At 41.4% G+C, this 26909-nt stretch overlaps 1 protein-coding gene across 2 annotated transcripts in view; it reads right to left on the reverse strand.

Annotated features, from left to right (window-relative positions):
• Window positions 1-26909, reverse strand: part of ssbp4 (single stranded DNA binding protein 4) — a 108175-nt gene that overhangs the window by 64464 nt on the left and 16802 nt on the right. For both annotated transcript variants that reach the window (XM_007577220.2, XM_007577221.2), the window contains exons 3-4: window positions 20347-20408; window positions 8556-8640 (exon numbers count right to left, since the gene is read on the reverse strand). In XM_007577220.2, coding sequence (XP_007577282.1) covers window positions 8556-8640; window positions 20347-20408 — 147 coding nt within the window. The remainder of the gene's footprint in view (window positions 1-8555; window positions 8641-20346; window positions 20409-26909) is intronic.

The following is a 26909-nucleotide window of genomic DNA, read 5'->3' on the forward strand; positions in this document are numbered from 1 at the left end:
TTAGTCAGTAGTGGAACTTGTTTTAGACTAAATTACAGCTGTGCAAATCTCCTACCACGCTCAATGTGCTTTTGGTGGTAGCACAAGATGAATAGGACTTCTTAAATCAGCTAAAGATGCTTAAAAGTTGCATCTGGCCATTTTGGTTAGCGAGAACTGCTTTCAATGAAAGCACTTCTTTTCCTGCTACACATGTGTTGATGGTCAGATATTCTCTCTAAACGATAGCTTCCTCCACAAACCAACTCAAGTTGTCGACTTAGGTCCCTTTTGCCGCCTCTGTTTGTTTTGTTAAAGGACTGAGGCAGCAAAGACAGGATTGAAGACAACCCGACACTTTTACTCTTCAAGTTCCCTGCGAGGGCGAACACTTACACTCGTGTACGTCATGAAGAGATTTTAGATGTTCTGGGCAGCCAGTTGTTTGGCAGAGACTGAAAAGCTCTGTCCCAATACTTGCACGTTCACCTTTGTGACCTTAAATGCGCAAATCCGTTGAAGGGTACGAGAGCCTAGCGTGCCCCAATTCCTTGGTGGTCTTTTGCCCCCTTTGCACCCTTCATCCAAACTTCAGCTACGTCCACATCCAAGCGGACTTAGGCGAAGTGTATTACCCACAATTCATTCCTGCATGAGACATTTTGATTTAAAAGGTGGAAATATGGCAATGTTCATCAAACAAGCTGTATCTGTTTCCAGCCATGACGTATTGAAATAGTTTTTGTTTCACTCCACTGTACAAGTGTGAACACGATCGAATTTTGCTCTGTATTCAACAAGTCATAGAAAAGCATATTTGAACAGTCAGATTTCTCCTGCGATCACTTTGGAAAACAAAAATATCTCTACTGTAAAAAAACAAAACAAAACAAAACAAATGTTGCACTTGTGCTATATCACATCTTTATTTTCTTTGTCCTACCTTCATACAGTTTTTTTTAAATTGTGTGAGTAAAGAGCAATTATAGACCTGCTTAAAATCTAGCAGTCAAACTTCTGTTAAGAAATCAAAATACTAAATAGTCTTGAATATATATAAACTCATACAGCTATATGAGCTCCAGGCTGAGCCGTCTTAATTTAGGAACCTGATGTAAAAGAAGGAAATGGCCTCTGATCTGTCTGTGGGTGTTAACCTACAGGAGTGTATGTTTAAAGATAGTTTCTGCTTCCTTGGATTTGACTGACAATCCCTCTAACTATCATCACAGCTTTAGATCTAATGAGGAATGGCAGTAATAGAGAGCTGCAAGCCCCCCCCCCACCCCCCCCCCCTTTTTTTTTTTCCTCAGCGAGGAGAAAAGACACGGAGCTTCATAGGCGCAAAAAAGTTGATTCACTGAAAAGAGATTTACTCTGTGAAACTGTGCAATTCTCCATAATTTGAGGACAAAAGTTGAAGGGGAGAAGCAGGAAAAAGCCTTAAAAATGGAATCCATTTTTTTTGCCATTTGTGCAGGTTAGAGTGTTGCATAATCACAGCTGACAAAAATGTGATAAATGTAAACCTTTTTTTTTTTTTAATTATTGAAACTCATTTTATTTCCTGAAATTAGCAAACTGGAGTTGAAATGATAGTCAAATGAGTTAGCACAGAAGGCAGCATTCGTTCAAAGTGTTCATGGACATTAACGGATAACTGGGTTAGGGAAATTAAATGGGACTGGGATGGATGTAAAGTCTTCAGCCTCCACTATATCTAGATTGATGACATTTACGGCTGGTCTGACTAGCAGGACAGAATGTGGGAGGCTAACACCAAAAGTCAGATAAAGTAGGAAAAACGCAAACTTCATAAGGAGTTCCGGGTGTTTTCGGACACTTGTCTCCACCTGAGCATTGTTACATCTTCAAATCCTTTTTATTTTGTGTGTGTGTGTGTGTGTCTGTGTGTGTGTCTGTGTGTGTGGGTGTGTGTGTGTGTGTGTGTGTGTGTGTGTGCGTCTCCGCTGTATCGCCCTGTGTCATTTATCTGTCTTCATGTGTCCGTCTCCATGTCTGTTTCTGTCAAACAGAGATCCAGCAGCTTGTCCTTACAGAGTTGAGATCAAATGCTAAACCGCAGCTCAGCACAAGCCTGCACAGAATGAACCTGCAAGGGAGGCAACCATAAACAATATTTGATCTCGTGCTTCTGTCACTTCTAGACCTCCGCACACAGACACAGCTTGAGGGCAGCATTTTCAGGCTTTGTTGCCTCCCTCAGATGGAGGAAGGCATACACACAGACACAGGAGCGGACTGGCCTTTTTCATTTAGGCTGTAACAACGGTAAACAACGCCGCACAAAGGCAGCGTCCTCTCGCTCAGCCTGCTGCCTGCACTCCACGTGCTGTTTGATATTAAAAGACAAAACAGGTGTGAATGGAGGAGGAGAGATGGCGCCGGGGATGGTCGGAGGACGGACAGAGTAGGACGCAACGTTATGGTCTAAATCTGGAAAAACCCGGGAGAATCTGTATGAAGAAGATATCAAAGCAAGCCGAGTCCAGGTTGCATCCTCTGTCTATACCCGCTCCTCCTGCAGTATGGGTGTTATTATTATTCCTGCATGTCGTCATGCCGCTTCACTCCTTCCCTCGAGCGAGGAAGCGGGCACCGCTGGCATCCAGCCAGATTAGCCAATCAATCTCCTCCCAGAAAGAGAACGTGGAACAGAGAAGAAAAGAGAGAAAGAGCAGCAGGAGAGGTCTGGAGGAGGGATGGAGAAAAAGACCTGAGAGAAACTGAAGCGGGGCAAGATGGTGTAGGATGAGTAAAATTGTGCCTTTGAAAGAAGAGCAGACTGATAAAGGAAAAAAAAAGAGAAGGAGAGCGGTTGAAAGTGAGCACCTGGTGCAGCAACACAGCAAGCAGCAGTGATGGAAAACACACAGAACGCCGCACACGGCGTCCAGACAAAAGCTCGGCCATCAGCGGTTGTTTACAGAGCGCAGCTCCTCCCCTCCTGCCACCTGTTACTGTGGTTGAGCCGAACAAATGTTTAACCCTCTCAAAAAGTCCCCCAGCAACAGCCAGCAGAGCATCTCCATCCATCCGCAGACTGCCACTCCGAGCTCAGCAGCTCAGCTTAGTGCACTTCTTCCTCCGCATCTATTCATGTGGACTAATCGATCAGGAGCCAAAACGCTAACAGGACGAGTGTCACCAACTACTTTGACCACATGTCAAACACTCCTCTAGTTAAAAAGCTTGACTTGTGTTTCTGCTGGGTTGTGAAATGTAAGGTTTTCTTATATTTACAGTGTTTTCTAAAATTAGAAAACCTTCATTTCTTCCAATGTAAAACCAAAAGTGGAACTGGTTAAAATACCTGACGAGGATAATTTGTAATAAAAGGAGAACAATGATCAGGCTTTGTTTAAAATGTTATGCTGGTCATAGTTCATCACTTTTTGGACCCTTCTTGTTTCAGTACAAACATTTACAGTAAATGTAAACATTTAAAGTAAACTTACTTAGTATTTAAAAATATAAAATTCTCATACAGCCATGAAGATTTAATTTGGATTTTGATAGATACACTTACAGAAAAAGACTGACTGCACAGCAACAGGTGTGTTGAGTGCTTTGTTACTCTCAGATCCATTACTCACTTGATAAGGTTGGTAAGTTAATGCAGCACCAACCACTCAGCAAGTGACTGAATGATTAAATCCACCTGTTTAACAGGCAGATCAAATACTAAAAACCTTATTTTTTACTGATTGGCAAAGCCACTGAAATTGAAAACTGGGACTTTTACATGTCTGCAAACGCATCACTGCTGTGTTTTGATGCAACTTTTTCAGTTTTTTAAAATTTGCAGTCAGCTTAGCTGCTAGAATAACGCAAAGTTTATTTTTAAGTTTCAGTTCTCAGACAGAAAGTCTGAATTCAGTTGTTTACATTTATTATGTCAGAGAAAGCATATAATCAGTGTTTTAATTAACCTTTGACCTGGATACAAGGCTTCTGACTGCTGGCTAGTTTGCATTTCCATGCCAGAGTCGGCGTTCCCTATTAAAATAAAACAAAAAGCAAAACAAACCTCTAAATTATTAATGACTGAATTAAACAAGAAAGTCAAAAGACTCTAATGTGGAGACGCCTCGGCACCATCAGTGCATTTCAAGATATTCAGGAAACAAATAAAATCTGAAACTCAAGATTTAATGTGGTCAATAAACCAATAACTCACACCATAATAAAACCAATGTAGATTCACTGTGAAACACAGTGAGCAATTTACATAAGTAAAAAAAAAAAATCTGATTTTCACCTTTCAATAACCAGGAAGGCTGTTTTTCATAACTGGAAAAATACTATGAGTAAATCTCTTACAGTAAATTGTTGTCTATTTTTCCTCTTAAGCTTGATTGTCAGAATAAGAACATGGTAAAAAAATATCAAGGGAAACAAACAACTCTTCTCTCTACACACAAAATGCTTTTTTGATTTCCTCCTGACTTTTCTGCCAGCTATCATCATCTTCATCAGTCGACCAGGAGCTCGCCGGAGTCGGTGAAGTGCTGTGACGCATTTGTGGCATTAAATCTGTGACTCTCCGCAGGCGGTGAACCCAGCCTCGCGAGAGTCGCAGATGTTTGGGGTCGCGACCTCCAGCTGGGGCGAAGCAAAAAAGTCTGCAGCGAGGCCGAGCGTGACGTTTCCTGAAAGACTCGGTTTGTCCCAGACCGCGAGAGCGTGTGCTCGCGCTCACACGCCGGCCGAGCGCAAGACAAGAGGCTTCTTCTTTACGCGCCACGGGTGTGTGTGCGCAGATGTGAGTTCCTGTCCGTCCGTAAACATGTTTGCCTTCTTCATCACAAAGCTCGCATGCTTTAATCACTCATATTGCATTACAAAAGACATGCTCTTATAATCAAACACATTTCCTCAACAAAGCGCTCTTTTGAGGATCGTCCAAATTCCCAAAAAGAAAGAGGACTGCAAGATGTGCCAAACTCTTTTAGGAAATAAACATGATTAAAAGGCAATGTGAAGAGGAAGGCTGAAATACAAATCAGAACAATTAAGAGAGGAAAAGATTACTTTGCAAGACTTCAGGCTCTTTATCATACGCTACCTCACTCGGTTTGAGTGTGTGCATTCATTTGCATAAGAGTGTGGGTGTGTGTTATGCACATAAGCCTTGCTGCATGTGGGAGTGTTTACATGCAACCTGTAAAGTGATAAACAGAAAATTCCCGATTTAAAGGTGAAGCCCAGCAGCTACCCAGACAGGCAATGGGCTCCAGTTCTGGGACTGCGTCCAGAGATCCAATTCCACCATACTCCCCCTGGATTATCTGTCAACCAGTCTCCCAGATCTCTGGATTAGCACATTATTTTTCAGTATCTCTCCCCAAACTCAAAGGTCTGGTTTTCGAGTCTCCACCACTGCTGTCGGCGAACGACGTGAGACGTGGCTAGAAATCAAGCCGAACCGAGACGCGAGAATCCAGATCTCTAACTAAGACCGCCGCACTCGCTTCACGTTCCCTGGCAACCAAATTAGCTTTAGGGAAACCGGGGATCTAAATTTCAATTTACGGTACTTTGCTCATATTTTTATCATTGTCATCTCAGTGCAGATATTCCAGAGAAGACAACAGATTACTTCTAAAAGACGAGTCCCGGTCTATCCTTCACACGTTCTCCTTTCGCCATCCTCGTCAAGCGGCACGCAGAACGAAGCGTGTGCAGCTCCTGGGAGCCGTGTTGTTTTTCACTGTGTAATCCGGGCGGACTCGGGGGAACGAGGGATCCGTTATCAGCAAGGGGCCGTGATGGAGACTCGATCAGGCCGTCTGTCTGCGGGGACCGGGGGAGCCGAAGTTAATCAGAGACCGACAGACCCCTCATTACCCCGAGGATTCACACACTGCGACCCTGACGGGCTCTCCATCTCTTCCTGTCGCACAGACACACACTTACAGAAAGCATGAAAGCTCGCTCACACCTTCACCTTCTCTTTTTAGCCATCAGCGGGAGCTCCGTCACACCCTCTGGGATCTTACTTCCGACTAAGTTCAACGCCAAGAATCAGCTGAAAGCCAAAGGAAATACGGCTTAACTCTTTCTTTCTGATCAACATGTCCAGCCCCTCTTTTTAAGGTTACTTTGCGATGCACATTATACAATTAATCTTCAACTCAACATGTTTTCTCAGTTAATGAAATTATGATGTTTATTTATTCATGAAACCCATTTAATCCTTGCGAGGTTTCAGTGATCTGGTTTCAGTCTGTTAGTGGTCAGTGGCTGAGGGTTTTGCTGCGCTGCACAGAGTCAGACGCAAGTCAGTTAAACTAAAATGCTTGGTTTTGTGTTGTGGGAGGAAGCAGGGCAAACCCAGAGAAAACCCAAACAAGCGTGCAAACTCCACATACAAACCCCTCAGCCAGGACAGAAACTCTGGACTTTCCTATTGCGAAACAAAAGTGTTAACAACTGCAGCATCGAGCACATAAACAGAGGCTTAACAGTTTTGACAGATTAAATTAGCCCTCCATGTTGAACATTCGATTAGTCTGACATCCTGAACTTGAAACCAGGCTAAAAGTCAAGCCACACTTCAAGTCTTTAAAAAAAAACAAAAAAAAAACAATACAATCGGACCTCTTAGTCACTATTTCTGTCCAGTTAAACCTACTGTTGTTTGATTTGAGGTGCATTCACACAGCACTTTTGGATCAAGCAGTCACAACAGCTGGGAATCCGGGGCGCTCATGCAAGAAGCTGCCCAGTGCGAGCATCAAGAGAGGTGATGTGGCTCTGTGTATAAAAGACAAATGCAGCAAAACAGAAAATAAAAAATAAAAAAAGGCAGCAGAGAACGAAAGAGTATGCTGACCAGCTGGGCTTCCTCAGAAGCAGAGCCAGGTACTGCGAGGCTTTAAATGTTTTAAGATCACTTTTTATCTGTCATTTCCTCTCTGTTTCACTGGAAAGTCGTTTTTTTGTTGTTGTTGTTGTTGTTGTTTGTTTTGTTTTCTGCCTATGAGCAAACCACGTCAGCGTTCCTTTTGTAATTGAACCAAGACCCCGCATTTTCAACCCGGAGCTTGCTCGTTCGGTTCACAGCAGAGTTCAGATAAAGCTTTCTGCGGAAATGAACTCTCCTGTTTAAAGGGTGCTAACGTGGGGGAACCCCCTAAACTTTAATTTGACACATTTTTCCATGTTTCGTGTCTCTTTCTCTGCTGGCTAATTTTAAGCAGTGAAGGACTTCAGCACATGTGAACAACAGCAGAAGTCAGACCTACACATTAAGCCATATATTGACCAGCGCTGTCAAACCATAGCCATTAAAGAGCTGACACGCAGGAATCCAGCTGGCCTACCTCTGGAGAAAGGTGTAGGAAATTATATGGCATTTAGATTAATTAGACACAGTTGTCAGACTTAATTAACTACTAGGTTTAATTAACCATGTAATTAATCTTATGGTGGTCCAACACATGTACACGCGCAGACAAGCACGGAGGCAAACACACACACACACCCAACCAGTGCCCACATAGATATGAATAGTTCATGCGCAGCAAATGTAATCTGTTCAGCCGACAAGCGCTCGCACTTTTTTCTGTCAAACCTCACAAGAGAGTTCAGCTGAATGGGTGAATGGCTACGAGCTAAAACAGCCTGAATGAAGAGCGCGTGGTAAGAATAGCACCTTTAATCCATTTCAGGTTTAACTCCTGCCCTCGCAGGATGGTAATCTTACAGCTGAAGCAGCAGCAGCTCATTCAGTCAGCATCCGCACACCTATGTAATCCTTTATCAAACACGCGCCAGGTAACACGCTGCCAACGTTTATCGTGGTTCTGACAGGTTGACGGGAGACAGAGCAGAGTTTCACGTCAAAGTAGTCATTTCAAGAGAAATGTGTGCAACTTTTCAAAAGACGAGAGGGTCAGGAGGGGCCACTGACCCTGACCTTTCCCATCGCCAGGTCCGACCCCGGTAGCCATAACAAGCGTAGCCTGGCAACGTCTCCTGCCTCATGTGTGTGACTGAGGGTGTTGGTGCCATTCTGTGGTCAGCCTGCTGCTTTGTGTGTTTCCACTTTACTGAAACCATGAGTGGACCAATAAGCAGCCGGGCATTACCCTGACCTCTGACCTCAGGAAGCAGAGAGTGGCTGGGACCAAAGGGGTCGGAGCAGCCAACGGCTAAGCGACAAATATAAGCCGATGTAACAGCAGGAGTGGGAAAAAGAAAATCATTTCTGATTGTGGCAGGCTATATGTGAAGTAGCAGAAATTCAAAGATGGGACTCCAAGGGTTTTTCCATAAAATATGAAGCTGGTGTTCTTGGGTCATGCATTTTTAAAAGCAGAATATTTCAGCCGTCTGCCTCGCAGTCTGTCCCATCCAGCATTAAAGCTGCATCGCATAAACACTGTCAGAAAACACAGAGCCGCAGCAGCATTATGACAACAATTACGGTCACGCTCTACATGTGCGTGTATGAAATTGTTGGATCTGTACTTGCATGTGTGTGTGTGTGTGTGTGTGTGTGTGTGTGTGTTGGCCATGCTGGAGCAGTATCGGTGGAGTTCACTCACATAGTCATGGAAAGCCTTGGCCTCGCTGGAATGTTCGCATGTCTCCCTCCGGTCCGGGGCGGCGCAGTACAGATCCCAGAATACACTGTGAACACGGGACAAGACAGCGACAACAGTGAGAACGTCTACCAACAATCCATGTATCTGGTGCAGACAGATTTGCACGCAACACACGGAAGGGTAAAACAAACCTCCGTGATGGCAAAAAAAATAGCATAAGCGATACACAAGCAGGAATGGAGTTAACAAGTGATCAAATATTCCTGTAAATTGATTTTTTTTTTTTTGTCTACCTTTGTACAATTCAGATAGAAACGCATACCAAAATCAAACCAAGAAACCTTTACAACTTTTTGCTTCCTTAAGTTTATTTTCCATGATGAAAATGAATTAATAAAGATTTAGAGATAACCTGCATTTGCCTTTAACCTCTTGTAAATATATGAAATATGCCAACAATGACTCAACTCAGATCAAGAAAAGGAGGCGCAGACTGAGGTGTGTGTGCAAACAAAGTGCAAAGCATTTGGTGAAATCAGAAAAAATATATGAGTCATTCATGACACTTTTACTTGCATAACACTCTGTCTGAAATATTTAAGTCTGGATAAATTGTTTCCCACTAAACTAAAATCTGCATAACTAAACATATTTAATGTCATTTGGTTACAAAAGTGTTGGAAATTTCTGCTGCAGGCATATTAGCCTTTATAGTAATAATACATCATCAGTAGTGATAATGGTAGCAATAGCCAAAACTGCAGTACTACTAGTTTCAACAGAAGCAATTTGAGTAGAAATAATAATAGTAACAGAAATAGTAGCTACATTAATATCTATAATATTAGTAGTAATAGCAATTACATTAAAAGTAGTAATAATAATGTCATCTGAAGTAACAGTTGTAGTTCTTATAGTACTAACAATAATAGGTGCCATGATGACAGCAGCATTAATAATAGCAATAACAGCGGTATCAGTTGTTGGTAACCATGGTAATAACATCAGTAGTAACAAACTGTGCTTCATATACTATCATATATTGTCATGATCCGTGTTTCTGTATATTTATTTTAAGGTTTTTCTGTGTTCAGTTTATGTCCTGTGAGTCTCTGTTTCTGCGTCTTCCCTGTTGATTGCTTCCCAGGTGTGTCTCATTCCCTGATTACCCTCCCTGTGTATTTAAGTCCACCTGTTGTCTTTGTCTCTTGTCGGGTCCTCGTCTTATGTCAGTTGTTGTCTGTGTCGGCTCTCCAGTAGAACTGTTTAAGTCCTGGTTAGCTTGCTCCATGTTCAGTCTGTCGTCAGTTGCTACCGGTATTTAGCTGTGTGCTAAACTCTCTGCCGTGTCCCCAGTATTTGGACTGTTTGAGCCTTTATTCATCATTAAATTCATCATTTTCTTCACAACCTCGGTCTCAGCGATCATCCTCACCACCTCTCAAACCACCACTCCCTGACATATATACAATATAATCTCTGAAATACTTCTGAAAAGAAGAACACCTTAAGCCTTAAACCCAGAGTCTTTCCCCTCCTGCTTCCATAGTTTAACAGTACATGAAGCTCAAAGCTACAGGTACATTTTAGTTCATATTTTAAAAAGTTTTACTTATTAAATCCAGAGTTTTACATCTCAGAAAGCTCATTAGAGTTCCCCCTTCCTTCCCACTTCAGAAACTTAGAGTGATCTCCAAAGAGCTGTTAGCATGAAGGACCTCCAGATGCTCCTCTCTGCCCGCCCTGCCGACCTGCAGGTTACTGACCAATCAGCTCTGATTATGTTACTTACTGTCCAATCAGCCGTCCTCATATAATTTAACTAGAGCAGGTCCAGTCCTCCAGGGCAACAGGGGCCACAAGGTCCCACTCCAAATGGGCCCTTAATTACTGCACTGAAATTAAGTACTTGGTAAGGCAGTCCATATAAAGCACATCTCCTTCCTCACAGTATTGATTTTACGGACCATGCATTTGGAGATCTCAGGAGGGAACATTTTTGCAGTTTTTTAAAGGTGCAAATAAGCTGTTAGCTGTCTTATTTTTGTTGATGGAAGGACGCCACCATAACATTTGTCAAAAGAAAGAAAATATCAATTATTGTCAGAAAGTGCCGCAGTTGCATTCTGCCCTATTTATTTATTTATTTTTTTTAAACACAGCTGATTGATAATTTATGTGGTCCTTCTTTGTTTTGATTTTTTTTTTACTATTTGAGGGATTCAACAAGATAAAGGTCCGACAAAAGGTGTCCTAAAATGAAAAACATGAATAAACATCCCATGTAAACCCTGTAGTACACCATTAAAAAAAAAAAAGCTCAAATTGAAATGTGTCATTAAATTATTTAAACTTTTAGAAGAGAGTCATTGCCCTTGGGTGCTTAGCGCGCATCGGAGTACTTTCAAGACATCAAGGTGCGCCGAAGAACAGACAGAGACCACGCATTGTGTGCTCTCCTGTCACTTCACAATAAAGCCGGCGTACATTATCATATCTATCGGTCGGCGTTAAAGAGATTGCTGCGCCGTCGGAGACGAGCCGCGGCAAGGAGGCGCGACCATCGCAAATCCAATCGGCTCTCTGGGAAATGAAATGTGACTCGGGTTAGAGTTTGTTACGGGGGAAGACACCACCGGGTCGGTGGTGCAGCGGGGGGTAAGGTGATTTAACACCTCCTGCCCTGTGAAGTCGATAATATATTGCAATTTGAACAGCTGACCTGCGTGCCTCCGCGCCTCGCAGGGAAATCTCATACACGCCACGTCTCTGTAGCGTAATCTGAGGAAGAATCACTGTTGGGATGAGAGTAAACGTGCAAACCGAGACTTTCATTATTCCGATATTATTTTGAGGTTGACATTTTTCTGCAGCGCTGGAAGTGAGGCAGGTGAGGGGAAGTTTAGGGTGCGAGGATGAATCCGAAAGTTTCAATGCATCCATCATTCTTTGTCACATTACGACCACAAACTTTGTGTATTTAAAGTAGCATTTTTGTTTTATAGATCAGAACAAAGAAACACAGCTGTAAAGTGGAAGCAAAATAGTACAGCCTTTTAAAAAATGCTTCAAATTAAGAATCTGAAAATGCATATATTTTCAGCCTCCTGTACTTTGAGGCCACTCATCCATCCATCCATCCATCCATCCATGCATCAGGAATCTTCTTTTTTTCAGCATTGACCAATATCTAACGATCCTTGGAACAGATTAACTGGTAAATCAAGATCTTTTTTTTTTTATTTTTTTTTTGGTTGAACTGCCTCAAGCTGTTTCTTCACTGCAGCTGAGCTGAGCAGCGTTGGCGTCACTGCAGATCTCTGATACCCCAACAAATAATCCAGTGCAACCAATTGCCTTTAGAAGTCCTCTAATTAGTCAATAGAGTCAAACTGTGTGTAGTTTACTCTCAGTATAAACCCAGCAGCTCTGTGAAGCGTTTCAGACGCGACCATCCACCTCAACCAACAGACTAGGGAAGAAATGGAAAAAGGTCCGTGGTAATTCTAAAGGAGGTGCAGAAATCCACAGCTCAGCAGGAAGAATCTGATAACAAGAACTATTAGTTGCAGCCAAAAAAATCTGCAAAAGAAAAAAAAAGCCATTGTTGGAATGAATTGAGATGAGATCAAAAACCTAAAGGGTCAAAGCAAAGCAACGATGGAGGAGAAGAACAGCTATTTCAAGGAAATGATAATTGATGAGCTGCAACATCTAATTTTACTTTCCGTGTTATTGGAAAGAAGGAACAGAAGGCGTTCGCCCGCCGCACCGGACCAGAACCAATCAAATGGAGTTCAGAGTTCTGGTCCGTCGGTACGGACATTCATCAGAACCGGTTGGTTGAGTAGTAAAACATCGACTTCAGAGTGAGAAATACGTGTGGCAGCATCATGCTGTGAGGATGCTTTGACTCAACACGGACGGGAAAGCTGATCTGATCTGGAGGGAAAATAAGAGCGGATGAGAACAATGCTGGAAGTAAACCTGCGAAAAAAGAAGGGCTGCAAAAATATGTATTTATTATTTGATTTGTGTAATTGTGTGAGAACACTTGTTCAAAGAGCTCCTTGTCAAAGAATAATTTCTGTCAGTAGCTGGAACAGATAAGGCTATTTTCCTGCAGGATCACATTCAGGCAGGAAAGCAACATGAAGCATAGAGTTAAATGGTTTTGATCAAACAATATTCAAGTATTAAGATTAACTAAGTCTGATAAAGAATGTGTGTCAGTTTCTACAGATGTAAAAGACTAGCAGCTATAATTACAGACAGTAATGTCCGAGAGCGACTGAATTCAACTCCATCCCACACTTTTCAGATTTCTATTTTTCAAAAATAAATACCAAAAACCACAAATCCTTCTCCTTCCACTTCACAACTCGGATCTGGTATTTGTGGGCGTATCACCTAAACTCCCATTAAAATTCAAGACCAGAGGGTTACTGATGCTTCTCCTAGGCACATTGTACCCTATGAAGGGGCTGAAAGCCTTTCAGCACAAACCTGACAATCGCAGCACAATTTGGAGGGAAAACCTGTGTCAAAGTTGTTGTCACATCCTTTTAAAGAGACGCTAATCTGTAGAAATTATCAGGGAAGTCAACATTCACAGTTAATTAGCACAAGCAATCAACAAGAAATCTGATACTCCTACACACCCTTGCAACAGCAACATTTCTATCCAATTATCTAATCATCTCAATCTAATCATCTCATCATGGGAAGCTCTTTATGGTCTTAAGGGAAGTAACTGGTGTTTGAGCCACACATCTCTGCTCCGAGGTTGGAAAGTTTAACTGCTCTTTACTTTTGAAGTGCTACAGGAGAGATTTGGATCCAGCTCCTTTATTTAGATGAAAAGTGAGTATAAGATAGCTGCGTGAGTGCAAACACACTCACACGCATGTGCACTTTGCTTCGAGGACAGAGGAGGAAGGGGATTAGCGTCCGTGCATCCAGGAGAAGACAATTACTAAAATGAAATGCCATCACGATAATTATTTGTAATTAACTGCGGCCTGTCAAAGCCAGCGGTTACAGTGCGCTTTTCTTTTTTATCCCCCCGCCCCCATTATAATAAGGAGAACAAACAAAGATGGAGAGGGAAAGCCGAACAGACGAGTCCATATGATAATCCTGTCTGTGTCAGCTGGTCAGTCAGCAGAAAGAGAAACAGACATTAAGAGGAAGGTGGAGACAGATGGAGATAAGGAGGCAGGCAGAGCATGAATGAAAGAAACAGTGAAATAAAATTACACAGAGCCAACGGAGCTCATCTTATCAGAACAGACTCTTCTTAATGGGACAGAAATGTTAGAATCAAAGCGAGGAGGTGGAGAAAACACAACCTCTCCAATTCTTCTTGCAGCCCTGAACAGCAGACACTCTCCCTGCCGGTACATAATATGCATTCATCAAGCAGGTGGAAGCAATAACAATACTGTAACATGAAACTATGGGAAACTACCATTACATTGCGGGTAATAAAATCAGCAGATTACATCATGCAAGAGAACCACTGGCTCAAAATGAACAAACAGACGTCGGTGGACTTGTGGTTTTGTGCGGCTCTCAGACAAATATTCCAAAAGAGCCAATCATTGTGGAAGCAGTTTATAAAAAAAACAGACACAAAAGGTCACGCTTCAGGCCATTTATTGTATAATTTAATTGAATTAGCGCTAATGAAGGACCGTTTTAAAGCCACTTGCCATACTTTGCTGTAAAATCAGTCAAAGTGAGCTTAGATGTAGTTTGTTACATGCAGAACATGACATTGTCAGCTTCCTTTTTATTATTTTAGCATAAATCAATATGCAATCAAGATGAAATCTACGCCGCCCAAAGACAAGCTTTCCTGTACATTCGCCCCTGAGTCTTTGTTTGCTGAACTTTGACCCCGAGGTCAGGAAGCTGCAAAGATTTCAGGAAAATCTGTCAAATATTTTAGCTCAAATTGAAGTTTTTACCCCCCCAAACCTGGAACGTAACCCAAATACTTTCAAGTGTTTTTGAAACCTGTCAAAACTCTTCCCGATAGTGTCCCAATCAGATCATTTCTTGTGTCTCTTATTTATTTTATTTTACGTTTTATGTGTGAATAAAACGCTCTCCTCAGCAGACCTTTTGAGAACATTGTCCAAGAACACAATATTATAATTGCACAAAGAAATGAGTGTAACTCGATTTGTAAAACAGCATCTATCACAAAAAAAAAAAGTCTGTTAAAGTGTAAGTGACATAAATTAATTCATATGACTCTAGTGTTTTACAACTTTGGCAAGAATGGGTCTATTTATTTATTTATTTATTTTGTGTGTGTGTGTGTGTGTGTATTTGTTTTAAACCAATAGATTAATGGCTGCAAAATGTAAGTACAAACAAAAATCTATAAAGAAACATTTTTTTCATAGAATTGTGCAAAATATTAAACTATTTGCACCTTTAGCTTCTCAAGAAAAAAAAAAAAAAAGAAAAGATCAACATATTCTCTGGATAATTGGACTTAATAAGAGGATATTACTGGGACGTTGTGAAGTTAGGCCAGTCAGTGCTGATCTAAGACGGAATTACAATTATTAAAATTGCTCATATTAAGAGTCTTCATGAAAAAAACACACAAAACTAAGAAGAATAAGGTCATAAATTAGTCAGGGAGGAAGCGATGGCGTCTAATTCTTCTGGAAGTGAAGAACGCTTTCCGCTGTCTCTGATCCTCAGACGTAGGAATTCCTGCTAGAGGCCATCAAAGTGAGATATCTACATAACGCTGTTGGCCTGTGGTTTATGGTGAAGGGCGGTGTGAGTGTTTACGATGGCGGGGGTCAGGGGGAAGGGTGCTGGAGACTCAGAGGCCATCCAGTGAAAACTGGTTAAAGCGATCGATTCTGGGATAAAAAAGGAGACAACTAGCATCGGCCAATAGAGAGGCGGCTAATGACACAATCAACACCTGCAGCCTTCACTGAGCCCTTTCTTTATCCCTCCACCCATAACAACAGATGTGGATGAGTGACCCCCACCAGCACTCCCTCTCCCAAGGTCTCCCCACTTTTTTCTCTCTTGTTGGATCTCCCCCGCCCCCCACCCCCCAAACCCACCCACCTTTACCGTCCTACAGGAAACAGCGTTTGAGAAAAGAAAAAAGGAAAAACCTGCACACCAAGGAGCTGAAGAGGAGACAGTGGGGGTGGGGCCGGGGTGACGGTGGGGTCGGGGTCTTAGGTTTGGCTGTTTAACACAAAAGAGGCTGGAATGCAAAGAGTTAATCCGTTCGGGGGTCTCTCTCTTCCGCAAACAAAGGGACGGGCCTTCAGACAAAGGTTGAGGGAGGAGGAGCGGTGGGTGAGGGATGAGGGAGGTTGGTGGCTTTTCTGCCATCTGGAGCTTTTGTTTTGAGGGATGCTGGAGGTTGGAGGGGGGCAGGGGGGCGTGAGCTGGGTGGCACAAAGGTGGAGACGGGGGCTCCGCCTCCCGTCCTCAAGCAGCCGACCCCTCCGCTCCCCAGACTCCACGCGCAGCCGGGATGGAGTCTGGGCCCACGTGCTCCGCGGCCCAGACAGACGCCCCTCAGCTAGGTCACACTACACTGGAGAGTGCCCTCCATAGCCCAGATAATCATCTCCCTCCACTCCCAGGCCAGTGTCATCTCCCAACGCCAATGAAATACATCAGTACAGTTACGACACACACTCAAGAGTGCTTGGTTTTCCTTTCTACTTTCCACTTTCACTCACACACACACACGCATGCACACACACAAACGCCCTCTCGCTGGCTGCAGCAGAGTAGAGAGCAAACTAATGCTGCACTGTGTGTTTGCGAATGTCACTCTGTCAGTGTGACTGGTGGCTGTCAGACTGAGAGAAGCCAGGCTCTTTAAGGGCCATTATGAGCCGTGTCAACAGGCTGCACAATCACAACACACACGGGGGCAAGGAGAGGATGAATGAATGAAGCCGCATGTCCGGGTTTATTACACAGGGTTGGCCGGGGGGCTTTGGGGATGAGCGGGATAGCATGAATGACAAACAAAGCGGACCCTGTCAAAGCTCTCATCCCCTCTTCTCGGCTCTCGTGCTGCCTGGCCAAGGATCCAACCTGCCTGACTCGAATGCCAGCCGGATTCTTTGTCTGCTCCAGTTCCTGTTCCTTTTTCTGTCCTGCCTGCTTTCTCCTCTCCCTGCCAAAAACTTATCTTTCAATCTGACAGACACCTTTTCTGCTCTCTGTTTTGCTCTCAGGAATCATCTGTTGACCGGAGCTGGACAATTTTCAGCCCGACCAACTCTGATTGATCAGAAATGTGTTTTCATACCATAAGAAAGGAGACACAAAGTTCAATGGTGTACAACATTAAAGAGGTGTGTTTCCTGTTTAAGGAAATAAACAACTTCTCTCAGATCACACAAATGTGATCAGACCGTGCAACACCAACAGAGCCACTGCTGCCGTCAAGCTGAAAATACAGATTTTAAACTCTCTCCAAGTTTTTTATTCGATGTAAAGAGAAAAATTATAGTTTTATTCTGGTAGTATAAACAATCTTGGTGTAAAGGCAGACCCGTCTTTGTCTATAGTTGAATCAGCTTTAAGTTGTAGGTCAAGCAGAAGCCAACACACATCGAGATTGATTAGCCCCTTTAGTTATCTTATCAGTATTTATTTTGGCTTATACTGAAAGTCTCACAGGTTTATTTAGCGTGTTTTGAAGAGTAGCAGCTAAAAAAAAACTCACCAGTACGAAGTTTTGTGCTGGGAAACAGTTTTACTGTCCCTGCAGTTTTACTTTGAACCACTGGTTCATATCATCAACCTACAATATGTTCACTTTTTCAAGTTCCCAAAAAGTTCTTTGAGCACAAGTGTGGTTATTATTATTGTAATGAACACCAAATATTTTTCAAACCATTGTCTAGACCCACATCTGTGTGTATCTCTGGTAGTCACTAAGTAGGAGGCAGAAAACACCCTGGACAGGTCAAACTCTCCATCACAGGGCAACACAATAAAACATGGACACACTTACGCTAAAGTATAAATTAACAAAAAGGTGAATTGCAATGACTCTCAAATCGAAAATAAGTTGTGCTTCAAAAAGTCTAACAGACATGCATATTTATGTGGGTTTTGTAATGTCTGCAGTTCATTCAGGCTGTAAGAGAGTGAGCGAGAGCAAAACTTTCAGCAGGTAACAGAGAAAGTTGAACTGAAATTGACCATTTTGAACTTTCCATATCAGAGTTAATGTAAGAATCAACACAATCTGTGTAGGACACAGAAAATCTACGGCTGTACTAATGGAAATGCGCTTACCGCTAATATAGGATGCTGATAACAGTTTGAGACATTAACGCAGCAGCCACGTTTTGTTGGAATCGGCTAAATTCAACGCATTTAGCCGTATCTGTTTTATTGTCAAAGCTTTATAAAGACCTAGAATTCACAACAACATTTCTGTCTGAGGCTTTTTTCTTTTCTCCCACTCATGATGAGCATTTGTGTCAGTCTCTAAGTCCATTGACACAGCTCTTGCAGGCAGACAGAAAAACACATTCCTCCATTTGTGCAGCATTAAACGATTTGACAGACTTATTTGACGAGTCTGAAAGGACATAAACCCACATCAGAGGCTTTGTTTTACGACACAGAGCTTCAGGTTGAAGTCTGTAAGTTCTGGTGATGGCAGCAGCTTTTTTCCAGCCATGAGGCCAACACACAGTGACAGGGACAGGTGCATGAAAACCGTCTGCAAACAACAGCGGGCTTCGGCTGACTAACCCGCTCATGCAACCTCCCCGCCCCTAACATGGTCAGCAGTTACAGCAATCACAGAGGATGGGACACACAGAGGCTTTGGGAGTTTTTTTTTTCCATTAAAATAAAAATTCAAGCAGACAGTCAAAAAGCAGAAGATGTTCTCGTTTTACATTTTGTGGCAGTAGTTTGAATGTATTCCTATGTAACGAGTGAATTAAATGATACGAAAACAACTTTAAATCCATTGGAGATCCATGAAGGGTTAGTCCTGACTATTTTAAGAAAGCAACTATTCGCATGCGCTCCATATCATCAGATGACTCCTGAACATCCCCACTCTCTTATATGTGTCCTCTATTCTCATTTGTTAACAAATAGCACTTCTATAAAGCTGTACTCTAGAGTTCGGGAATCACACATTGGTATTTACAAACGATGTGTGCTAATTGCTAGAATAGTGTCACTTTAAATCTGAATGGAAGGAAAGTCGAACTGAAACCTCATGGGACGTCTGCATTTGAGTGATAGCAGAAAGGAAAGCCCTTAGGTAATATTACTCTATTGCTGATGAGAGAAAGAAACTCGCCAAATATTTTTTTCCTCGAGTGTCTAATAGTAGAGTAAGAGGCTGATCAAACTCCTCTCCTTTGGAATCGCCTAATGGTTCCTGTCCGTAAAGCAGACGCCCCTTTCAAAACGAGGCTTGAAACTTTTCCTTTTGATGAGCTTGAAGGAGATCTCGGCTGTCTTTGCTGACCACACTCTGCTTCTTTCTGTTACATTACATTGGTGAATTATCTTTGAATTATTAGGGTCATATTTGTCTTCTGTCTGTATTTTCTTTCAACAGAAGAAAATGCAGAGACAGTCCTTTTTCTTCAAAAGGACAAATCATTTTCTACCTTTGAGCTCCCTAAATAAAGACCTAATGGAGCTGCTGCTCCTATAAACTCAGTGTACACTGCAAAAAACACCAAATCTTATCACATAGTTTTGTCTAGTTTGTAGCGCAAACATCTAAGTACACTTGAAATAAGACAAAACTAATCTAAAAGTAACTTTTCATTAAGATTTAAGCGCTTCTTCTAAGTCAATATTTCATATGTGAAAAGTTCTATTTTTTTCCCTCATAACAAGACGCTGTTATCGTGCTGTAAGTGAAATAATCTGCCAGTGGAATCAGTGCTTTTTCATCAAGACTAAGAAATTATTGCCTTAAAATGAGCTACATCTTACTTAAAAGTTTCTTGTAAGTCAGTTTTGCTTTATTTCAAGATATTTGAACTAGAAACTAGACCAGAATACTTACAAAAACTTTGTGTTTTTGCAGTGTAGGCTTTCTGATGTCTCTTCAGTGTTTCACTGCATTTTATTTCTGTCTGGACTGAACTATTAGACAAGCTATTTATTCCATTAGTTCTGTGTATTTAACTTTTTTTTTCTGTTCTGCAAAAAACAACTCCTGCGTTGTGGGTCTGTGTTTTGGTTATCTGTCTCTTTTCTGTCCCCGTAAAACTCAGACAGTCACAGGAAATGGCTGATAAACTTCCTGTTTTTGAGCTTTGCTAAGAGTTAGTGTTTGTAGTAGTTGTAATGTGAATTTATAGCTAAAGCTATTCGTTTAACTTTTATCATTACAAGTGTGTCGTAGTGTAAAATGTGGTCTCTGTGCCACATTCACAGGAGGGGCTGGGGAGTTATTGGGGTTCAGTCACAACAACCACAGTGATTGGAGGAATTGTCAGTGATTTTTGACATTAACTGAACGGTGAACACTTCACAGAGAGATGCCACAAGAAGCTCAGTTGTCAATCAGGACACCAGGAGATGATGTTGTTGCCGTACCTGCAATTACTGCCTCCATTTCACCCCTGCACATTCATTCAAACCTTTAAGATTACCTCTTTGGTATAAACATGAGACCCTTAAAAAGAATCGTGTGTGTGGGTGTGTGTGCGTGTGTGTGTGTGTGTGTGTGTGTGTGTGGCCGAGCAAAGAAACAAAAGTGAGAGGATGAATGAACACATACCACCACCACGAGTGTAAAAATCCTGGCGGTTCCCCGAGTGTGATATTCTTCTCCCATCGGATCTGCGAGAAACGGGGAAAGAGAAAGAACATTCAGGGCAAGAGAGAAAGGAGAAGAATGAAAAATTAGATACTGCAGCATGTTTTATTCATAATGTAACCATTTTGCTTAACGTTCCTCCCAACTTTAGGCTGACAGAGCGACACTCTGGGAGAAATAATCGGCCGGGGAGTGATCTATAGCGCAGAGCAGACGAGTTCGCGGGTAAGACAGTGTGACTGTCTTGAAGCAGCAGTGCTCTCCGCTGCCCTCAGAAAACCAGCCAAGCTCCTGCCTGTATCTGGACTCCGAGATAAGATCCAATGAGAGATAGTCGACCAACTGCCTGCTGCACACGCGACCGCTGACACGGCTCCACACACATAAGCAGCAAAGATTCAGGGCCTCTACATACAGTCTAAGGCCATGTGAAGACAGCATGACAGGGCTGAGATTTCTCTACTTTTTTATTTTTTATTTTTTCTATATGTGCTCTGTATCAAAAAAAAAAAGTAGAAAAAAACAGATACAAGCCCCAGGTTTCTATTAAAGTGTCTATCCTACAGATTTCCCCAGTGCCACTTATAATGATGTGATGTGCGGCGCGTTGTTGTGGGCCTGTTGATTTAATGCTGCTAAAGAGCTGAGTGCTGCACTGTGCAGGAGAGCAGAGTGCGGCGAAGTCCTCTCGGGGACCGGCGGCGCGTTGTGTGGATACTATAAACGTGAGTGAGTGCGTGCGCTTCCCGCTCGAGGAGGAACAGAGGCTAATTAAGGCCGGAGAGGCCCGGTTGATAGCGCGCTCATTAGATGAGCAGGTGTGTCTGTGTGGGACCTTAAGTTTATCTGCAAACTATAAAAAGTCCCTAATCTATTAAAAACATATTTGTGATTGGTCACGTGGGTATTACACTGTATAATTTTTCTTTAAAGTCTCGATAAAACCATGTCGAACAAACATTTCGAGAGCAATTTGCCAGGCGTCGGATGGCTCCCACTTGTCACTTCATGCAAAGTGAGTTTGTATAATGACACAAAGTTGTGTTTTCCTTGTCTGGATGAATGAGTGTCTTCCTGCAGATATCAGGAGGGGAAGCTCTCGAGAGGACAGTTACGACTTTTACATATTTTGATGCACAAGCAGCAGGTGGCTTGGTCAGCAACGTCTCTCCACCAGCAACTAGACCAATGATGTCTCTTCTGATGGATGGCAGCAATCTCAAGCACAATATTGATTTCCAGTTCAAATGAGTACCACAGCGTTAACATATCTCGGTTTTACAACATTAAACCATTCTTGCACGTCCGGCTGCATTTACAGTGATTGATATGGATGTCCAAGGTATAAACACTACCAGGAAAAAAAAAAAAAACCATATCTGTAGTTGTTGCTAAGATGCGTAAAGCTAATTACCCTGCTACCTATGCACACCTTTTGAATCAGCTTGCACCAGTAGTCGTTAATGCAGTTGGTAAATCTGGGGGAAAAAAAATAAAACCCAATTGTGGCCCATTACATGATCTCCCTGTCTCAGATCACCTCTAACATAGTTATGCCAACTTTATACATCTGTGTTACCAAACGGTCAAAGACTACTACAGTCAGTGTGTCAACAATATCACTCCAACTTAATGCAGATAAGACAGCAGGGATTGTTTATGGTCCCAAAAATTCAAGAGTAGAAATCATTTGACTTTACTGTTTTTTAAATAAGCTTAAAAAGCATTGCCAAGATAAAGTGTTTCCTATTAAAACAGGACAATAAAAACCTGGTGTGCTGTTTTTAATGGGGTTTTTTTTGTTGTTGTTTTTTTCAGCACTTAAGACCTTTTACTTGAAAGTAATCTGACAGGCAGAGAGAAGAGGAGTAAAGACATGCGGCAGTCAAACTCGGGACAGCCACTCTAACCACTGTGCCATGTTGTAATGGTTTCTTTACTGGTCTCTGAAAATCAACCAGACAGGCACAGACAAGTACGTGTGTTACTGTTGCTCCCGAAAAGTCCATGTTTATTGGAGATCATTGGTGCAGCTCTCAGCTGTATCAGGATTGGGAATGTTACTTCTGCTGTCTGATCACGTCTCAAAGTATAAAATAAAACTCTAATGCTATATAAAGTTTTACCCAAACTCATCAGAAGAGGAGTTCATGCTGTCACTCTCGTGCTTTTAAGTTGCTGACGTCAGTGAGCTATCTGGAGAAGATAGCATTAGATGAACGCAGGTTGCTATAGGATAAATCCTGGGGTATTTGAGTCGTGTTAATGAGGCGCAATTTCTCAAAATGTCTAAAGAAAAGACGCTCTGGTTTAGGTGAGAATCAATTTGTTTACGCAACAACGTCAAATGTATAGAGAAGTGAGGCATTTGTAGTATTTCCCTATGATCTAATGTCTTCCTATCCTGCTAAAACAATTTAGTGAAAAACTTATCAGAAAGCCCCAAAATGCCCAAAAATTCCATGTAGTAATAATACAACATTGCAAACCTTTTCAAATAAATGGTAACACACTGGAAATATTTTAGAAAGCCTTAGCAGTATCAATAAATGGACACAATCCTCATGCTGGGCACTCACAGATATAGTATTATTTGAGACAACTCCATCCAAAAGACTTAGTTTCAATACCATGTGTGCATGTGTACACAACATGAGAGTTTGTCTGTGAATATGCAGTGTTAATTCAGATCTGTGTTTGTGTGCCTCTGGTTGCCTGCGACCCTGAATTTCACCCCTTTCCAGCAGCCCGACGATAAAACTTAAATCTCTGGGAGAAGATTCACCCGTAAGGCCTCTGAAATTATCAAAGCTGTCTGCAGCCTCACTGCTTTAGCTCACAGTGCTGCTCTCCCCATCATACTCAGATTTGTGTTCTTCACATATATATATAAAAATACATCAAAATCTTTTTTTTTTCCTCCAAATTTAAAATGCCAACAGTCATCACAATGTTGTTGAGGTCAAATATGATATCTTTTGTTTGGTTATTTTTTTCAATTCTTTAAATCAAAAATCTCAAAAATGTTGGTTTAATTTGAACCATTTTAGACTTTTTGAAAGTTTTTTCAGAGGGGATAGAGAGATGAAAGAATAAGGCAACATTAGAACAATAACATATTGATATTATTGCGAGTAATTGGAGTTAATTTATCCGATTGTGTTAAGCCTTTATTTGCCAGCTTTCCACTTTAAATTCTTATTTACTGAACAGGGTGCATATTAAAGTACACACTTAAGCAGAGCTTGGTACAAGTACTTTTACCAACATCTGCTGCACTATAATAATAATAAAAAAAAACATCTGCTGCACTGTGCTTTTTCAAACTGTATAGTGGCTTCTGATTTGTGAAGCCATTATACAGTTTGAAGACACAGGATGAAGATGTTTTTATATCACACTTTATATTCTTTCAATCAATAACTGTATCAACAAAAAGCATGCTCTGAGATACATGTTTTGAATCAAGTTTAACTCAGATAAGGATTTGTGCTTCAAAGCATGAATGCATATAGCGCTGTATTATCTCCATTTACGCATCAAAGGAAGTGATTCAGAACGAACATCTTCAGAAAAGAAACTGCATCCCTTTTTTTATGGTCTAAGTTTGTTACATTTAAGTACTAAGTTAAAACTAAGTTTACACAACTTAGTTTTTCTATGCCAAGAAGTAAAATCCAACTTGGCAGGTCGGAGCTCCGAAAGCCTGATCATCTCTAACAGATTTTGCCACCAGATTTAAATCTTATTGATCATCTTAATCGGTCGAGTAATCATTTATTTCCCAGGTACAATCAAGTAACTGTTGCCTTCATTTGTTATGAAAATTATGCATACATCAAAAACTACTTAAAAGAAATTTGACTTTGTAATTTAATGCCTCGAAAATGGGCCTGTGTCTTTTTAAGAAAGCCCTGCTCTCTCTTTATGGAAATATGCAGCGTGTTGCATGAGCAGGCATTTAGGTTGCCATGGAGATTCAAGGAGTGAGTCAAAGCAACACGCCGGGGTCTTTTCTGGTGACAGGATGACATTAAAACATGATTTAAACATGATTTTGCATCATAAGCCCCCTTTAGAAGGACTTTTCCTGCAGATGTTTGGTTGACTCTTGTGGAGCACCTCAAGGTTTAGTCCTTGGTCTCCCTCTTTTTTGTAACAGTTACCATAAAATACAACATTCATGGAGATAACATCCAGTGCCATTTTGACCTAGATTATGTTATTTATTTCACTATAGGCTCTTTAATAAAGAACCAAATATGTTTGCTATTTTTTTTTAGATATGGCAGATCGTAACACAACTTAATTGGTTTATAACATTAAATGACAAGTATGTGCCAACTCATGTATAGTTTTATAAAAATGGACCCCCGTCATAAGGACTAGTGTGTTTCTTTTAGCAGATAAATTTCACCATACATATAGCAGATATTATTTGAATAATGGCGCAATAGTGCAGTTTCAGTAACTGAGATGGGAAGTAATGAGTTACATTTACCTGATGCTACTTTGATCTATAAAATTAGTCTTACGGCACCCTTCTTTTTATTTTTGAGAAAAATTATTTTTGAAGTATCATGAGTCTTAATTACGAAAATATTTCAACAACATCCACCTCTGATCATTTAACACATTAAAGAATAGTACACTGTAGCCAATCATGTACCAACACAGACATACGCCTGCACAGTTTGCAGTAAAGTGAGACATTTTGTACACGGATGGCCTTGTTCTGATGCTATTTTCTGTCTGCTCAACCTGCTGTGCTGTTTGGATGGCAAGTAAATACACAGTATGTCTCATTATACTGTAAATGTGTCAATTTTTTAAAATTCTATTTCAAAATACAAGAATTAGCACATTTTAAATCTATTTTTGTCTATCTGATTACATTGTATCCAGTTACTAGAAGTAATTTCACCAAATAATTTGTTACTGTTTTAATCGATAACTACTTTTTACTTGTACTTGAGCAAAAGTGTTTTGAAACAACACTACTTCTACTTGTTGACAATTTCTACTACACCCAGCACATATATGTGCAGAAGTGTGTTACTGCTTATCAATGCTACTTTGATCTATTTTTGTACAGATACAAGAACTGGCTAATTATATATATTTTTAATGCATTTTGTCCAGTTCTTTAAAATTCAATAAATTTACCATGAGATAAGAGATTTACCATGAGTTTGACAACACGTTTATGAAATTTATTCATAGTCTAGATTCCTGAGTTCAAATGTCGCTCTGACCCGAGCTGACGTGACAGACAAATGTGTCCTGGAACAAAGTGGCCAGAAGTCGACCTGCCTTTTCTTTCACTGGAAGTGAGCGTCTTTCACAGAGCTGAGTAAAGCCTGTGTGCAGCTGCAGAAAGCCCGAACATGGAACCATTAGCAGGAAGGATGTCCATTAGGAAAAGGATGCAACACATTAGAGCCCTTACAACTTCTACCGACTGGAGGCATAATAAGAGGCTAATATCTCCAGTAGACCTTGAGCAAATTGTTAGGATTGGCTTCAAACAATTAAGGTTTAACTTGGCAGCCACGGGCTTCCCTTGTCAAATATCAAATCAGAACACAAACATGTCCTCACAATATGTCTAATTACACAGTTTATGATTCCAAATTGAACGTAATATAGAGGGGGTGGTTAATCATGTTAAGTAGACCAACCAATGTTTGTATTGTTCCGAACACAGAAACTGGCTAAAGTCCACTGTTGGCTGTAAGAAAGGTCAGCTGGAGGTTATAGAATAATTGCTGAACCCGGAAAGACCTACAATGTAAATTCCTCTGGTGGTCGTACAATAGAAGGGGAATCACACTCATCCTTTTTAAACAGGAAGTTTCATTAGGAGGACATCTTACCTCTGACAGGAAGGTCTGTGCGGATTTCTGTGCGCCAACATGCAGTAAATACTCATAGACGTATAAAGCTAACCTGGAAAACAAAGCAGAGAGGAAGACAGGTTGTCAGATTTTTTTGGTTTCATTATGTTTGTTTTCCTTACGTCATTCTACAATTTAGAAATCATTCAAGGATTCACACTTATTTCACTGTAGGAAAGCAATAAAACAGGACGGCAAAAGCCTTTGAACCAAAGCCGGACCAAATCCTCACTGTTCACGTGAAACGAAGCCGAGACAAACAAGACTTTTACCGTGCGAGGATCGTATACATTGTGGCGAGGTTGTAAACGTGTGATGTAAGGCTCTTCGGTGAAGAGCTAAAAAGCTTTGGTGGCACTTGGCCATAACCCTGTGGTTTTAGGCTGTCTGCTGCTGAGGCCGAGACACTGAAAACAAAACGGTGTAGACACTCTGAGGAACACGGGACGAGGGAAAGAAGGAATGAGCTCGGACACGATGCTCCGACATCACCCAGATCTACATCACATCAGAATGTGAAATACCTACATCCTTATCACGTCACAGTTATTTTTGGACGTTGTGCGTTAGCTATCGTCCAAAAATAGCTAAATGGTGTCTTTGTTTTCCTGCGATGACGTTTTTGTT

Source organism: Poecilia formosa, unplaced genomic scaffold, assembly GCF_000485575.1.
Source record: "Poecilia formosa unplaced genomic scaffold, Poecilia_formosa-5.1.2 Scaffold432, whole genome shotgun sequence".
NCBI classification, from domain to species: Eukaryota; Metazoa; Chordata; class Actinopteri; order Cyprinodontiformes; family Poeciliidae; genus Poecilia; species Poecilia formosa.